We start from the raw sequence: 18,801 nt of genomic DNA, 5'->3' as shown, positions 1-18,801 counted from the left end.
TCGATTAAGGGCTCACCCCAGTGAAATTATGAACTTTAATCAGTTTCCTTCTGAATGCGGGTTGCTGACCCAAAAACAGACCCAGCTGCTGTTTCCTGGCTCAGTGGTGAAGATTCAGCTCAGAGAATCCTCAAGAATTCGAGATTTCCTCACAACACAGTGCTTATGGCTAAAATACTTAGCAGAAGGCAGTAATTGTAGCCTTAGAGATACTTAATTGTCGTAAAGAGTTAACGATTAGCAATTTCTAAAATGTAAATGAAAGTGTATACAGCAAAAATAATACCATTGCAAGAAAGTCATCCTTATTATCGTACACCAAACAGAAAGACTCGTGTAGATGAAGCTTAATATAAATTTAAGTTTTTAAAAGGCATAGAGATAAATAGGGCTGAATTTTAGAAGTCTGCCATCGATGTCCGCCAAAGAGCCACCGCGATTCCAAGCGCGGCGACTCATTTAAATAGCTGGGGCGGGCCACCACCCACCCCCAATCATATGGAGGGGGCGGTGCGCAGGCGCCGAAGCGATTTTTAAAGGGCTGTTAGCTCTAACTGCATATTTAAATAAAGATTTAATGAAATTAAATAAGTACTTCTCTTTTGCCTCTCTCCCACCCTCCCAATAACAATTAAATTAATTATTTGCACTTCCCCCTCCAAAACAGTTACCTTTACCACTTGACCTTCCCCCCCCCACAAACTGCACAAACGTTAAACTACAACCTTTCCCACCATCCCCTACACTCATGACGTTAATTTGACCCCGTCCCCCACACAGAGAAATCCACCTCCTCCCCACCAGTATTGTGCCTCGTTTCTCTCGATGGGGATCCGAAGACGCGGAAGTGCCTGCCGCCAGGTCAAAGATCACAGTGGGGCATCAGGAGGTGATGTAAGTTTATTTATATTAATTATTTTAATTGATTTAAATATTCAAATTATGGCCCCGTTGCCCAGCGGTGGGGAGGCCGCCATGGTATCTTGCCGCTGCCGTGAGGTTCAGGCCAAGCCTCATCCGGGGCCATCTTCAGGCCCCCCCACCCCCGCCATGGATCCCGACATTCAGGATTCCTTAAAGACCAGCCCATAGAGTGGGCATAGCTCTCTTAAAAATTCAAATGCTGTTGCATTAAGCCATACAAGCTGGAAGAGGTCAATAGATCCATTACCAATCTGTGCCACGCTAACTATGTAAGACAGAAGATTAGTTGGGAAACTGAACTTTGAAACAGATTTTCAGTCAATGAGCACCATGTTTAGAAAAAATCTGCTTCCACCTTCAAAATGGATGGGGAACCAAGCAGATAAAACAATACCGATCAAGTTATACACTTTAAGAGGCAAGGAGTAAAAAGCTAGGATGGCAGAGAGTGTTTAAGAGTTAAAATTCAAGAGAAGATATAGGGGAAAAAAATGAATAGAAGAAAAAGGACAACATGGACGATGTATTCACTCATTTTTCTATGTCAAAAATTGAGTTTTAGATGTTTAGGGGCAATTGTAACCTAACCTGCCGGTCGGGAAACTGACGGGATCAGGTGTAACGTTGGTTTTACACCCCATTCAATTTACTCTCTGTTAAACTCATCTGATAATAATATTGGGCAGCGTGTAAGACCGTCATTCCATTCAGTTCATTGGGAGCGTGAGACTAAAATGAACCCCTTAATAGTTTAGAGTTAATATTACAGCAATAAATCAATTTTTTATATTTGAGTAGCTTTATTACTGCAATATTCTTTATTTCAATGTTGCAGCATTTGCATTGGAAAACAAATAAATCCAGCCAGCAGGAATTACCCTGCCCCTGCCAGCAATCCAAAAGTTGTGTATAATTGCCCATAGAAATTCCTATCACTTAACATACCATATTATTTCCTACCATAAGAGCAAACAAACTGAAAAAAGCCCATATCTTCCCCAAGCTGATACTTAACGTTACACCATTTGAACAACAATGTAAAGTAAACAAAATAAATCCAAAACCTACTGATTATTACTTCAGAACTGCTACAGAAAGTACGGGTACCATAACACAAGCACCGTCAACCGTACAATTCATTAAACAGGACCGTGCCTAAAAATGGCAAGGTTCTGTACTGTTAAGACACAGGAAATGTCAAACATAACTAACAGAGAAAGAAAAACCAGAAACAGTTGTAATACATTATGTTCGCTTTGGGGGATTTTGCAGCAGGTTTTTACAATGATAGTGGCATTTTCTTAAAACTTAAAGTAGTTATTTTTGCACACTGCTTCACTCTCCTTTTTACTGATTGAAAGCAGGATAAACCCAGTTATTCTAGGAGCAACATACTTCACAATAATGTGGGTCATTTATCTGTATGTTGTATATAGTTATGTTGGATAACATTACTTGTGCTGATTAGTCAGGGAAACACTGGGGGTTTCCATTCCTGATAGGATTGAAACTGTGGCTAGAGACCTATGATGCCCAAAAGTAGGTGGAAAGGCACTTGCTTATATACAGTAGTTCTCTGAACTTACCAGAATGTGTCCTGAGGTGCCCAGTCAGTGCATCTCGCCGCCTGCAGGCATAGCTGCAGAAAGGGCATTTGAAAGGTTTCTCTCCTGTATGCAGCTTGATGTGCCTCAGTAGGTTTCCTTTTTGGGTAAATGAAGCACCACACTGGTTGCAGTGGAAGGGACGTTCACCTGTAACACACAAAACCAAGATAGCACACCTGCGATCAAAAGCAGACTTCAAGGGAACTGGGTACTGAAAATATTAACATGGCAGACATTGTTTCCATGGTAACAACTTTCAAGTCTTATCATCAATACATCTCCCAAAAAAGAAACTATCACTGGAAGAGGTGCTTCGAGGGTTTGTTGAGCTGAGTGACATGAGGGACCGATCTAAAATGCCCAGACATGGGAAGACGGTTTTTTCAGAAGTTTTTGAGTTGTAGAATCCCAAACAAATTGTTTGCAAACAGGCTTACATAAAGCACACAGAAAAATATTTGCCCCCATGATCGCTGAAAGACACTGGGTTAATGACTGTATCTGATTATGTTAATTCAGTTGTTAATAATTCAGCCTAATTGCGCTGATGGTGTTATCTATTTGCTTAAAGCAGAGATGTCCAAATTTCCAACTTCATGGGCCATTTATTGCATACCATAGGGTCCTATGGGCCACATCTGAAGAAGTGCAGTACAAAACTTAAAAGTCAAGGAATGCATTTAAAGACCATACCCGAGATAAATTAAACACTTCAATTAAAAATTAGATTGCTGCAATTAAAAGCATAGTGCTTGTGGAATAGATATGGCCAACAGTTAGCTTGGATTTAAACAAAGGGCTGAATTTTATGAGCTCTCCGGCATCGGGGGTCATGGCGGGAGGGCCTGGAAAATTCTTCCGGGAGAGGCCCGCCGTGACCTCCGACACTGAGAAGGCCCCGCGCGTATTTTACCACCGGCCTCAGTGCGGCCCCCTGCCGCCAGGCGGCGGGGCCTTCGTTTTAATATGCAAATCGTATTGCAATAAAAGAATAATCACTACCTGGTAGCAATGGCCGTCCCACGCCGATATTCGGGCCACCTGCCAGAACTCCCATGCCTTCAGAACTCCGTTTGGAGTTCCAAGGCGTGACACTGGTGGGGAGGAGGAGGAGGAGTGACATTCTCAGGTCGGGGGTGGGGGGGAGATGTGGGGAAAACTCTTTGGATTGGTAGGGGGGATGGTGGGAAGAGGTGGAGGGTTAAAGTTAGTCAAGGTCGGGGAGGAAAGGTTGGGATCGGAATCAATGTTTTTTTTTTGGGGGGGGGGAATGGGTTATTAATGATTTGATTATTCCTCGGGGGTGTAGCTGAGGAGAGTGAAGATGTTATGTATTGTGTAACTTAAATTTTACAACTTCATTCCCTTTAAAAATTCTAATTTCTTCTAAAGGCTTGAAGCCCTTTAAAAATAATGGTGCTGGTGCCTGCATGGTGGCGCTGGACGCCGTTACTGGCGATGGAGCGGCCGCCCCCGATGACGTAGAGGGGGCGGCCGCTCTGCCCCCTCCATCTAAATGAGCCCCCGTGCAAAATATCGCGAGGGCTCAGCGATGGCCCATCTGCGCCTGAAGACTGCTGAGATCAGAGCACGCCGCGACGATTTGTGGTGTGGTCATAATATACAGCCCAAAATACATAGTTTTTAAATACTGAAAGAAACAAACAAAATTATATTAATGTGATGCTTTTCACTGTGCAGTGATGTTGGTAGTTCAAACTTTTACTTGGAAAATAATTTATTGATTCAGACTAGCTGCAATTTACAGTGCTGTCAGGCTACTGTGGTTATACAATCTGTCTGGATCCAGCAGTCACTGTAAATCGGTGGCTGTAGCAACAAGTTTCATTGCTGGAACTAGTGCTATTAATGTTTGTAATGATCAATTCAAATTTTAAAAACGTGTTAAATAAAAAAGCACAGTGACACAGCACTTGATTATATCAAATGAACCATACAAATTTAAAGCAATACATTGCAGACGTGACTTTATAGTTTATTGTTCGTAACCCATTGCTGCCCATGAACAAAAATTGTTAATTCTGACATGCCCTAGAAGTTTAATTTTCATATCATTATAGCCTCTTCATCCAGTCAGACATTACCATTGAATTACAATGCATCAAATTAAATATTTGGAAACCTACAACAGAACCAGTAAAACAGTATTTCTTTCAAGTTCATTTTCAAGTTATGCCATGTTTAACCCCAGCCTCAGCATTTTAAAATGATTCATCTTCCTTTATTTAGGGTCACCCTACATCAGTGGCACACTCTTGTTCAATCCACTAATTACTATTGTTACAAATATTATTTTTCTGTGCCAAGTAAGTACCTGACACCAGAATGAGGTTACTTGTCCTTCAGGGATTGTCCCTCCCTCTGGGGAGGAGCATTGTTTCAACTTGGTGCTTTCTGTTGATGGCACAACAGAGACTAGGCTTGCACTTTGTGGAGAATCCAGGGATCTAGGGACACAGATTCAAAAATCATTTAAAGTAGCATCATAGGTTAACAAGGCCATTAAACATGTCAACGAAGCACTGGAGTTCATTTCTAGAGTAACAGAATTGAGAAGGAGAGAGGTTATGTTAAGCTTGTCTATAACCTTGGTTAGACCACACTTAAGAGTACTGTGCACAATTCTGGTCTCTAAAGTACAAAAAGGATACAGAGGCATTGAAGGTGGTGCAAAATTTTATAAGGATGACACCAAAAATGAAAGGTTATAGCTACCAGAAAAAATTGAATAGGCTGGGGCTCTTTTCTCTAGAAAAGAGAAGACTGAGAGGTGATCTAATAAAGGCCTTTAAAAATCTACTGGGGTTAAATAGGATCAACATAGAGAAGGTATTTCCACTTGTGGGGATCCAAAACTAGGGATTATAAATATATAATCACTAATAAATCCAATAGGGAATGCAAGAGGTACTTCTTTACCCAAAGAGTGTTTAGAATGTGGAACTCACCACCACATGGAGTAATTGAGGCGAATCGCTTGGTGCATTTAAGTGTAAGCTAGATAAGTACATGATGGAGAAAGGAACAGAAGGGTGTGATGATAAAGTTAAATGAAGTAAGGTGGAGGTAGGTTTATGCAGAGCATAAATGCAGGCCAGTTGGGCTGAATGGCCTGTTTCTTGCTGCAAAATCTACAGACCAGATCTTACATGCCCCATTAATTAAATTTTCTCATTCATGTTTAGGTTTGAAACACGCTTGCTCACAAAGTTGCTGGAAATGCAAGCTAGCAACTCCACAGCGAGGGCAACAGGACATATGGAAGCTTGCCGAACAATGTGATCAACAGTGTATCAACTTAATCAATGAGATGTAACGATAGGAAAAGAAACAGAAGGAGGACTGAGAAGGTGAACTAGACTGAGTTAATTAGAGTCATAAGAACATAAGAAATAGGAGCAGGAGTAGGCCATTCGGCCCCTCAAGCCTGCTCTGCCATTCAATGAGATCATGGCTGCTCTGCCCCAGACCTCAACTCCTCTTTCGTGCTCCTCACAGCCGTCAACTCGCCCATATTTCAAAAATCTATCTACCTCCTCTTTCAGTGATCTAGCCTCCACAACTCTCTGAGGTACAGAATTCCAGACATTAACTACCCTCTGAGAGAAGAAATTCCTTTGCATCTCAGTTTTAAATGAGTGTCCCCTTATTCTGTAACTATGTCCCTTAGTTCGAGATTCCCCCACTAGTAGAAACATCTTCTCAACATCTACCCCGTCAAGCTCCCTCAGAATCTTGTACGTTTCAATAAGATCACCCTAATAAACTCTAATGAATAAAGGCCTCACCTGTTTAGCTGTTCTTGATAAGTCAACCCCTTCATCCCAGGAATCAGCCTAGTGAATCTCTTTTGAACTGCCTCCAATGGCAGTATAACTTTTCTTAAATACGGGGACCAAAATTGTACATCTCACCAACACCCTGTACGGTTGTAATAAGACTTCCCTATTTTTAAACTCCAACCCCCTAGCAATAATGGCCAAAATTCTATTTGCCTTCTGAATTTCTTGCTGCATTTGCATACTAACTTTTTGCTTTTCATGTACAAGAACATGCAGATCCCTCTGTGCTGCCCTTGTTTGGAGTCTCTCTCCATTTAAATAATAGTCTGCCTTTTGATTCTTACTACCAAAGTACATGACCTCACACTTTCCTACATTAAACTCCATCTGCCAAGTTTTTGCCCACTCACTCAACCTATCTATATCCCCTTGCAGATTCCTTATGTCCTCATCACAACATGCCCTCCCACTGACTTTTGTATCGTCAGCAAATTTGGATATATTACACTCTTCCCCCTCCCCCAAGTCATTAATACAGATAGTAAATAATTGAGGACCTAAGACAAATCCTTGTGGCACTCCAATAGTTACGTCTTTCCAACCTGAAAAAGACCCATTAATCCCGACTCTCTGTCTTCTGTGTATTAACCAATCCTTATTCCATACTAATACATTACCCCCAATACTGTGAGCTCCTATCTTGTGCAATAATCTTTTATGTGGCACCTTACTGAATGCCTTCTGGAAATCCAAATACACTACATCTACCAGTTCCCCTTTATCAACTCTGCTCATTATATCCTCAAGCAGATAGGTACTGAAAGTAAAATAAAGAGAGGGAAAGATTGGATTAAGTGACGGAGAAAGATAGAATGAAAAAATGTTAAAATTTGTAATTTTTAAAATCTTCTAAAACAATTCATAACCTGAAGGAATGAGGCTACACACTTGTTCATTTTCTGGGCAGGAAAGGTTGATTGGCAGTCACTAACAATTGTCGTGTTATTGAAAGGGTACTTATACTGTGAATTACTAGACTTAGCTTTCTGTGGCAAGTTTAATGGGGAATTAATACTTAGCAACTCCATGAAAATCATGGAGAGGTAAAACACAAAATGTTGTTTTTGCGAAGCTAATGGCAGAGCAGCGCAAATCAGTCAACAACTTGTGCTGATTCATAATTCATAGGGTATCTCTTCCTTGCTTCAAGCCGCTGGCCAATTTACATATTAATAATGGTGTGCACCATTCAGACATCATTATTTTTTCAGCAAAATCTGGCTCGATGTAATATATGTAATTGCAGACAAGCCTGTGGTCCTATCATTCAATGGCACAGCTGAAACACCCAATGTAATAATTTGTAATTCTTTAAAAGGGAGAGCATTTTATGGTGAAAACACTTGAAACTCCACATTCATAGCATCAAAACCTTCTAGTCTTAGGCTTTTGAGGCCTGTATTCCTATCGCCTAGGACCTGCTTATGTTTGCATTTTAATTGCAATACATAATTTCTTGGTATCAATGAATTATCACTTCATTGACTGGAGGTGTGGTAATTTGCGGCAAGTAAAATATCCCTGTAAGTGAATTATCACTAATCTATTCAATTTTAGAAGGCATTTAAATATAAAAGAAATCACCCATGAAATAACTAGAACACTATAATACTGAAGGTACATTACTGGTAGCATTTCATCAATAAAAAAAAAATCCCATCCTTACACACACATCTGTATTTCTTAGAGGTTATCCACTTTTCACCCTTGTGAAAGAGCCTAAGTAATGTAACATGCCCTGTCCCATATCCAACATTTACTGTCTGTATCTTTTATTGATGTTTCATTTTATCTACAACTGAGATGGTGTATTTTTAGGAATTTGGGAAATTTACTGGGAATTTTGGAATGCAATTTCATGAATTATTCCACAAACGTAGATTTTACGAAACATTTTACATCATCAGTTCTGGTAAAATTAAGCTTTAAGCAAAATACTACAGTTGATGGAAATCTGAAATAAAAACAGAAAAGGCTTTTACTGTTCTAATGAGAGGTCATCAAATTGAAATGTTTCTCTCTACAGATGCTGCCTGATCTGCTGAGTGTTTATAATAAGCTTTTGTTTGCTAAGGTTGTTTTTCCTAAATATTGTCAAGGTTAGACATAAAAATGTATTGCTGAACAATTTTCAATCTAAAGTCAGTGCAACCAGAAGCTACCAAGTGATACTGGGTGGAAAACTGCTAGGACAAAAGGTAATTTAGGATATTGGAGAATTGTATGCAGACCATGGAGTTATAAAACAAAGCGAACATAATTTTTATACATAGTGAACATATTTTTTATTGTAGGTATTTCCATATCATGTTTTAAAATTATTTGCTCTGGTTCCTAAATAATTGCTTTGGAAAGATTTGTGTTGTAGTTCTGAAGTATGAAAGCTCTGTACTTTTGGACCCAATTTATTTTGCAATTAATACATCAAATGCTTGGCCAGTGACTACTGCAAAGGTCAAAACAGTGTCAAAACTGCACGTAAACACATAGGTGTGCAGATGCAAGTGCAAGTGTGTTATAACGACATTTCAATTTTAAGAGTCAAGAATTTGCCACTGTAAGAACGCCATCAATATTCACTCCATTCATGTCTCGTACAATAAAAAGGTACGGCACTGACTGCTAGCTTGTGGTCAGCTCTCAGAAGGTCATGCATTTTTTGCAAAAAAAAGTTTAAGTGTTAGAAATAACTGAAACAAGAGTTAGCACCATGATGTGGGGGAGGGTAAAGTTAAAGCCATGGGCAATGGTCCAATGGCTTCTTTGAAGCGTGGGACAAGTTATTTGAAATTAAAACCAATTTTGTTACTAATAACCTCGTTGTATTTTATGCATTCGTTAGATGTGTCCGTTTTGGTAGGAAACAGTGAGGATTACAGACGATAATTTGAGACTCTGGTTCTACCTGAATAGCTGAATCAAAATTTGAGTGCACTGTACGCCCATTTTACAGGCATTAAACAGGCAGTTAAGGGTTCAATAGAATGGGCGGCTTTCACACGCTCATTCCACTTGAAAGCGCACCATTTACCACATTTGATCGAGGTCCTCCATAGATGTTGAGGGCATGCGCCAGAAGTATTAAAAAATTATAATATTTAAATAAGGTTTCAATGCGTGTTGTGGGACCCTTTTGTGATATTTGTTTGCTCCAGTGTCTGACTCATCACATGAAAAACATGTTCAGCAATTCATGGCACTAACAGACAGGAAAGCCCTTTTAGCAATGTATTTAAAGGGCTCATCCATCCCATACTGGTTAGTTGCTGTTTTGAGCTTTGCTTTTTTTGCCTATTTTCTGCCTTTACAGCTGAATTCAGACTTCTGCTATTGAGTTTTTTGTTGGTGCTAGACTACTTTTTCCTGCCTTCAAAATAGTTTCACTTCAATCATGAGTAGTCTTGTAAGACTGCCTTTGGGTCTGGAGGATGAAGAGGAGCAGGGAAAAAGGCAGGTGAAGGCTGGAGCTTCTGGAGGAAGAGGGAAGAGGTGGACAACACTGTGTAATGAGCCATACCCACAGCGGTTCTTCAAGGAGGACATCTCATACCTCAACTTCATGAGGAGCAATATCTCTGGCACCTTCGCTTCAGCAAAGTGGTTGTCAATGAACTATATTACCTGCTTCAGCCACAACTAGAGACTCAAACCAGAGCATAGACAACACTGGTTGTGATTGTCAAGGTTCACCGTGGCTCGCTTTTTTAATGCAACAGATCCTAGACTCCTTCTAGGCTGCTACAGGTCATAGAGAACTCTACAGGTGGAACAGCTACATTACTTTCCCCAGACAGAGCGAAGCATGACAAAGGAGCACTAAGCTCACCTGCATTGCAGGTGCCATTCAATGCATCCACATGGCTTTGCATGCTCCTCATCACAATCCTGGCATAGAAAGGGATTCCACTACCTCAGCATCCAGCTTGTTTGAGACCCAGGCACTCTGCATCATTTAGGTCTGTGCCAGCAGCCATGACTCACTCATTCTGTGCCAGTCATCTGTGTCACCTTTATTCCAACCAGGCCATTATGTCACTGGCTGACTACTGGGACACAAGAGTTAGACCCTTCTGATATGGTTCTTGATTCCTGTAAGAAACCCGGGCACAGCTTAAGAGCAGGCCTACAGTAGAGCCATACTGCCACCAGAAACATCATCAAGCAGAAAGTCGACCTGCTCAAGCAACACTTCTGCTGCGTAGACCATTCAAGGTGCTTTGCAGTAAAGCAGGTATCCAGAATTGTGGTCATGTACTACATGCTACATCACTTTCTGATAATGAGGAATCAGCCCTTACCACCATTTTGGGAACAAAAAGTGTAGCAGGAGGCGGAGAAGGAGGAACAGCAGCATGAAGTGGAAGATGAGCGGGAGCAACTTCGACCACCAGTTCCCCTAGCTCTCAGAGCTCTCATCCGACAGCAATTCCCATGAACCATTCCTTTCTACCCAATATATCAACACTCCTGCAGTTCTCATCACCACCATCCTTACTATCACCATTGAATTACCTTGCCTCAAACAGCTTTATGGGTTAAAATTCAATTCAACAACACAATTCCATCTATGTCTAATATTTAACAATAATAATTGAGAATCAATCTTTCTTAGTGTTCCTACGAAGTGTATCCCCAACTGGAAGGCAGAAGGCTGCTGAGCTTCCATTGAGGACACTTGAGATGAGGTGGGTGACCTCAAGCAGCTCCAGGCCTTGAGGGCCCAACTGCAGACTGCAGTATCTCAGCATGGGCCAGGGCAGTCTGATCCAGCTGTGTCACTAACAAAGGCACTAGTGGAGTACGTGATGGGGAAGCAGGTATGTTATCATCCTGAGACAGACAGCAGGTGCCTATTCCAAGGAGTGAACGCCTGGAACTGTGCTTCTGTACTCCTACAGTTCTACATGAGAACAGAGTGCAGGGGTGATGTGACACTCTGAAAACACCTGTCAATGCTGGCCCCCCAAAGCCAAGATGTCAGCCATCTGAGTTTCCATGGCTGAGCTGTCAACAGAGGCTCCATCACTGTGGGTGCCACTGTTATGTTCATGGAACTAATCACTCACTCCTTGTTGGACAGAACAGTCTCCAGGTTCTAATCCATGCTCAGAGACATTGCATGTGAGCTGCTTGGTCGGCTGTCCAGTATGCACAGTATTTCCTAGTGAATGCCCATCAACATCGATTGCAACCCTCATTCTCCCATCTCATATCACAACAAATGAACCATTCAACCGTGACAGGCATAGTCGCTAAACACCTCACAAGGCTGTCACTAACACATTCCCTTCTTTCTTGCATCCACGCACAACATGCAACAGGAGGCCACTACCAGTGGACTGAACCCTCAAAGTCTGCAGCTGAGTCCTCTGCAGCAGAGCTATTATGCCATCCTGCCCTCTGGTGAGTTGCTATCTGTAGCATTCTATTCCCGCCCTCACTCCTGCACACTTGTGCTCAATAATTCACCACGTGAAGACCCCTCCTCTGGACCAGCCTGTAACCTACTGGACTGCATTTTACCAGCCCCTCAACATCGTGGGTTGTGGCGGGGGTGGGGTGGGGGGCCCTTAAAATACTTGGGGGAGAGGCCCGCCACGACCCATGATGCCTAGAAGGTCCCACTACATTTTACCGGCAGCAAGGCCTCGGTGCGGACCCCAGCTGCACAGTGGCGGAGCCTTCATTTCCCTAATAAAATAAATGCCAATAAATGTAAATGAACTTGCCTGGACCAGGCGGCTGTCTCATGCCGATATTGCAGCATGTCCCATGCCTTCTGATCCCCATTGGGGATTCAAGGCAAGACACTGGTAGGGAGGGGGGTGGGGGGAGTTTTATTTTCAGGTTTTGCGGGGCAGGGGAATGGAGAAAACTGATTTAATTGGTTGATGGGATGGTGGGAAGGGGTTGAAGGGCAAAGAGTGCAAAGATTGGAGTTGAAAGGACAGGACTGTCAAAAATGGTTTTTTGGTGGGGAGGAAACAGGGAAATAAATATACTGTTGGATCATTGGCGGGAGGGAGGGGGGTGGTGGAAGAAGGGCTTTAATGTTCAATTTAATGTTTCGACTGAAATTTAACCTATTTTGCCCTGACTGTTTGGAGGCCTGTTGTACACTCCCAGCCAAATGATTGCCCTCTTTTTGTTTTTAAGTTCTACCCATATGGCCTCATTTGAGGAACCTTCTAAGATATTATCCCTCCTTACTGCAGTAATGACTCCTTGATCAACAATGCAATACCACCTCCTCTTTTACCCCCACCCTATCACACTTGAAGATTCTACACCCTGGAATATTGAGCCGCCAGTCCTGCTCATCCCTCAATCATGTCTCTGTGATAGCAATAATATCATATTCCCATGTGTTAATCAACGCCCCCAATTCATCTGCTTTACTTGTAAGACCCCTTGTGTTAAAATAGATGCAATCCAGCCTTGCATTATCCGCTTGTGCCTTAACAGGTCTATATTTGGTCTGCCTTCCAGACTGACTCAGTTTCTCTTCTATATGTGACTGTCCATCACCACCTACTGTACCTCCACTCTGTATCCTATCCCCCTGCCAAATTAGTTTAAACCCCCCACAACAGCACGAGCAAACCTCCTAGCAAGGATGTTGGTCCCGTTACGGTCCAGGTGCAACCCGTCCAACTTGTACAGGTCCCACCTTCGCCAGAAACAGACCCAGTGATCCAGCAAACTAAAGCCCTCCCTCCTGCACCATCTCCTCAGTCACACATTCATCTGCTCTATCCTCCTTCTTCAAGGTCACTGCCGAGAATGGCAGCGAGCAGGTAAAATTCAGCCCATTATCTTTGAGTTGGTGCTTGCTAGGATCGGGTTAAATGACTCTGCATCTTCAGGAAGGCTGGGTCTTTTCCTTAACTAGTAGGGAAGTGTCCACATTTTCATTTGAAATGGAAGAGTTAACTCTTGGGCTGGATTTTACCAGCCCCTTGGCATCATGGATCGTGGTTGGGAGGCCTGTAAAATGTTTGCGGGAGTGAACCGCCACAACCCACGAAGCTGAGAAGGCCCCGCCGGATATTAGCAGTGGCGGTGAGGCCTCGGTGCGGCTCCACCTTGCCACTTGGAGGCGGGGCCTTCATTAAAATATTGAAATGAGGCTAATGAAAATACAGATGAACTTACCTGTGGCATGCTAGTAAAATTCAGCCCTTAGCGTGAGTGGTAAACAGAGAGAGATGAGCAGCTACAGTTTGTCTGCTTGTCATTCATTGGGCTGACGTCGGCGGCCTTTCGACCTGGAAGCGCCGCCGCAGATCCCCCGCGATATTACACGTGGGGGCTCATTTAAATGGAGGAGGCAGAACGGCCACCCCCGATGACGAAGAGGGGGCAGCCGCTGTGTCCCTTGCAACAGCGTCCGGCGCCACCGCGCAAGCGCCGGTCCCATTTTTAAAGGGCTTCAAGCCCTTAACAGAAATTTGAATCTTTAAAGGTAAATTATCTTGTCAAATTTTTTTAATAAAAATCAAAAGCAGGAGGCCCTTTCCCAACACCCCAATGGTTGTTTAATATGCCAATCTGACAGACATTAATTTTATTCCCACCCTGAACTTTCCCCCCAACCTCATCACTTTTGCCCTTCAACCCCTTCCCACCATCCCCACAGCCAATATAAACGTTTTCCCCGCTCCCCCCACTCCCCACCCCGATAATTTTAGTCCTCCCCCCTCCCCACCAGTGTCTCACCTCGGATCTCCGTACGGAGTTCCAAAGGCGCATGAGTTGCGTTCGGTGAATGTAAAATCAGCATGGGATAGCCGCCGGGAACAGGTAAGTTCATCTGCATTTTAATTAACCTCATTTCAATATTCTAACGACGGCCCTGCCGCCAAGCAGCAGCAGGGCCGCACCGAGGCCTCGCTGCCGCCGCTAATATCCAGCAGGGCCTTCTCAGCATTGTGGGTCGTGGCGTATTACTCCTGCAAGCACTTTACGGACCTCCCTGCCACTATCCACAATGCCAAGGGGCTGCTAAATCCAGCCCATTCTGTGCAAGGTAAGTAAAAGAGATAATGGAAAAAGAGGACAAGGTGTGAAGAGACAAGGTGCAATGTCTCCTCCAGCACTGCAACTCACCACAATCATGATTCTACCTCTGCCCTTGTTGGTCAGCAAGTTTTACTTCCACAGGGGAGTGGATGTGCAGGTGGGCTTGGTGCCTATTGGTAGTAGCCTCCTGCTGCATGTTAAGCGTGGCTGCAGGAATGGAGTGCGTTAGTGACAGCCTTGTGAGGTGTTTACAGACTATGCCTGTCATAGTTGAATAGTTCATATGTTGTGACATGAGATGTGGGAAATGAGGATTGCGATAGAGGTGAGAGTAGAATATACACAGTGAGTGTAGCAGGTGAAAAAGGTGGTGTAGTGCAGTTATTGCAAAAGAGTGAAGGGAAAAGTGGCCGGTGTGGGGAGAGGGTAATTGATGTGAGAGGTACAGTTCTTACCTTGACAACTCTAATGAGGTCACTGAACTTTTTTCTGCATCTAGCAATGTCCTGGGAGCTAAGCTCCTGACATTATTCAACGAACTCTTTTGATGGCAGTGGAGGTGTTGTCTGGAGTGTAGGGAACAGGATCTCCCTCCTCCTGTCAACAGCCTAAATGAAGGCCTGCAAAGCTCTATCAGAGAACCAAGGGGACTGCTCTGTATCTCTTCTAGTTATTGGAGACCTTTCATAGCATTTCTCTATTGTCTGCAGCCAGAGTGCACATCTTTAAGAGCTGCTGGTCTCCTTTAAGTGGCATCAATCAAGCCTGATCTTTCACACTCCACATCCCCACACTGTCCAAATGGGCATTCAGTCAATACGTAGTCTGGGTAAGGGTAGTAGCACCATTTTCACATGTGCCCTGCCACCACCTGCCCATTTTCAGGCCAAGTCCAATATTTACCCAATTTTCCTGAGCTAGCAGCAAATTTTCAAGTTTTCAGAAAATTTTCAGATCCACTGAAATCAATGGCAATGCTACAGTACTCTCAGCAGTACCATTTAATATTAAAACCAGAAGCATGTGATTTGGTTGGAAGATCTGTGATTCTTTGTGATCAAGTTTTTATCATGTAAATGGAAAAGAATTGGAAAGTCAGTAACTTAAAAATCAGTCTCACCGTCAAGTTAACAGATTTCAGGAAATGGCCGCAAAACCTGCAAATCATAATTTCATCTCCAAGGGCATGTCAGAAAAGAACAAAAAATTGCTCATGTCAGATAAAAACATTTTGCTCAAACCTAGTTACCAAAAGCATTAGTCTTGGAAAAGATTATATCTGTCTAACCCCAGTGGAAGAGTGAGAATAGAATTAAACAAAATGCTAAAGGCATTGGGCCCAATTTTATTATTCGGTGCCAACGCAAAGTCTTTTATTCTGTATTTAATTTGTTTATATTCCTTCCTCCAGCATCAATCCCTTTTCCCTATAACAATTGCTTTTGTCTCTCCCATTTCCTAGTCCCTCCATCCTGTCTGCAATATGCACCCAAGTAACACCAAAGACCTTTTCTTTGACCTCTCCAAATGCCACTCTTAAGGCATCAGGGTAACTATCACTCCAATTTTACCTCCTTTTTAGGGCAGTACCTGTACTCTACATGGTGCCTCCCAAAGCAGCCACCAGGAACAATGGGGGATTAAACTTAATTAAACAGAAGTTTTATTTTTCCTGTTAAATAGAAAGGATTGTTAAATGGATCCTAAATAAAGGCTTGATTTATTGAATCCTGTTGATATTTAACAAACTGACAGATACCATGCCAATGTAGTAATTTTTATGAATAACCAAAAAGGACTTAATTAATGTTTTCAAAATTCTGAAAATTTTTGAGAGGGTAAACAGTGACAGACTGTTTCTAATTATTGGTTAATAGGTTATAAGGGGGCACAGACCTAGAATTATCATTGGTAAAACAAAAAAGAAAGTTGGAAGAGCTTTTTTACAAAGAAAGTTATTGGGACATAGAATGCTTAACTGCAAGTGGCTACTGAGGATTGGAATATAACATAATTTGAAAGAAAACCAGCTAAATATTTGGAAAGGAAGAATATAAAGCATATAATGGGAATGTTTAAAAAATATGTTCAGAGTAGATCGCTCCAGTTGAACAGCTAGCACGATCTAGGTGCAATTCTGTCAAATAGACTCCTTCTGTGCTGCAATGTCTATAATTCTAAGACTTGATGCATAGAATGGATTTTATTTTGTCCAACTTAAAGTTTTCAATATCGTGCCAAAAATGACTATGCTACAACTTTGTATGATGAGTTACTCGGATCACTGTTTCACTTAGTTGTGCTATAGTTAGACAACCTCATATGTTGCAACTGCACTGGCCCATCTACCATGAGACAGAAGTTCAAATTTTAGGCTCAAATATAATTTTTTTCAGCCCTTCTGTGCATGGAAGTCAGACCATGAGGTATCTTCTGGCCTGCTGCTCAACTAAGAGTATTGGTAGTATTGATAGTTGTTGTCTTTGGCTGGGGAAGGAAGTGAAGAAAGGAAAAGCAAAACATTACAAACATAGTTTTCATAAAAGTATTTGAATTATTTCCCCCAGCATTGGTTAATGTTTGGGTATGGCTAATATTTCTTCCAACTTCCTCTGTAGTTCTATCTATTAATAATTGAGTCTATGCTCCTTTATTACTATTTAATATTGTGTATCTGGCAACCCAATTGCTATCAATTATCTTTGGTGAATAACTATAAATTAGGTGCACTCAATAGCTATGTACATTAACAGGGTTACCAATGGTAATTAAATTAAACATTAAGTGGAAGAAACAATTTAAAATTGGCCACATTCATAGCATTTCTGACATCCTGCAGCTATGCTATACATGCAGTCATGCACCATAATGCTAAATCAGTAAATAATGCACAAAAGACAAATGTGTCATTACCAACCCTGCAAGGCTCATCCCCCCATGAATGGAAATCATTATGGGTATCAGAGATACCCAATCTCTTTAAAGCTGTGTAAAAATATTAGAAAATGTCTGTGAAGTCAATTATATTACACATACTTTTCCATACAGTTTAATAATGGAAAATAAACAGGTAAATTACTCAGTGCAGCATACAACCTCTCTAATGCTTACAGTTGTTTCATTTCAAAAAATCCATAAATTATTTTACAAAAGTTAGAGCCACACGTGAAGTCTTAAAAGAAGCTGATTAAATAAGTTAAATATTTAACGCTGCCAAGGATCTGAACATTGCAATTTGTAAGCACTAATCTCAGTATATTTTTAGTAATTTACTAATACTACTTCACTAGAACTTCTGAATGAAACATGCCAATGTATTCATTAAAAGGACTAACAGATAAGTAGCATTTGTAAGTACATTGTGCAAATGAGCAAAACAATGCTAACCTAGGTATGCTGGATTTTACATCACCCTTTAGTTGATAACTATCACTGATGTGATTTCCAAGGCAGCAACATTCAGTCTGGCTAGTCATGCTAAGTCTGCTTTACAGCAGGTTTATTATAGAGTGCTCAATGATAATAGATAGCAGTCTTAATTATGTCAGTATGTCTGTAGTTTGTGCAACTACAAAATCTTACAAAAACCTATTCACTAACAATTCCTAAGTTATTTGTTGCACCACACTGGTGTTATTTTTAAATTTAGCTGTTGGAAAAATGTATCTAAAGCTAAAGTGGACCATAACTTTGGTTCCTTTTGAAGTACACATTTCTTATCTAGTGTACGATCAACTTTTCTTTTAGCTGCTTACCAGTGTGGCTCCGTTTATGTACCATTAGAACATTGGGCCCAATGCAAACCATCCCACAGATGTCACACTTCAGTTTACCATTCGGAAGTCGTATTCCTCCATCGGCTTGTATCTCCTGCCCTTGGTTGCTTTCAGTCATTCCATTGCTTTCCACCACAGACTCCTCCATGGCGTTCATTTCCTCTTTGCTTCTGGCCCGGTCCACCTGATTAAGAACTTTTCCATCATCCTCATCACTATTCCTCTCTATCTTGATGGTGTTTGCTGCAAAACCAATAGAATATTTAAAGTAAAATGTGGTTACTCTAATGCTAACTGCTCATAGCTTAAGGGAAGGCCACCTTATTTTGCTATCCCAGTCCTTCCTCCTGTCCACACTTGGCAAACAGCCAATTAGTAAAACCAGAATGCTGAAAAAAGGTTTCACATGAATGAAGCACATTTAACATGTTTCAAACATATTATTAATAGTAAGCAACTGTCATTAGATACAGGCACAGCAGCTTGTATTGTATGTTCTTTTAACCACTGTGTTGTGATCTATTACTACTTGTATGTCACTGAGAGATATTGTGGTGCACAGTTTCCTGCACCCACCGTCTGGGACAGCTCTTGATGCATGTCTCAGCG

The 18,801-nt window shown here is 41.7% G+C and overlaps 1 protein-coding gene across 13 annotated transcripts in view; it reads right to left on the bottom strand.

The window, feature by feature from the left end:
- ikzf2 (IKAROS family zinc finger 2) overlaps positions 1 to 18,801 on the bottom strand; it is a 130,709-nt gene that overhangs the window by 57,237 nt on the left and 54,671 nt on the right. For 9 of the 13 annotated variants that reach the window (XM_068036142.1, XM_068036146.1, XM_068036144.1 and 6 more), the window contains 2 exons: positions 18,172 to 18,435; positions 2,511 to 2,678 (listed from right to left, as the gene is read on the bottom strand). The exons of 1 other annotated variant lie outside the window; for it this stretch is intronic. In XM_068036142.1, coding sequence (XP_067892243.1) covers positions 2,511 to 2,678; positions 18,172 to 18,435 — 432 coding nt within the window. The remainder of the gene's footprint in view (positions 1 to 2,510; positions 2,679 to 18,171; positions 18,436 to 18,801) is intronic. 3 more of the 13 variants (XM_068036151.1, XM_068036152.1, XM_068036143.1) reach the window with 2 other exon arrangements.

This window comes from Heterodontus francisci, chromosome 7 (assembly GCF_036365525.1).
Source record: "Heterodontus francisci isolate sHetFra1 chromosome 7, sHetFra1.hap1, whole genome shotgun sequence".
NCBI classification, from domain to species: domain Eukaryota; kingdom Metazoa; phylum Chordata; class Chondrichthyes; order Heterodontiformes; family Heterodontidae; genus Heterodontus; species Heterodontus francisci.
Note: the sequence above shows the minus strand (reverse complement) of the source record. Positions and strands in the feature narration are given on the sequence as shown.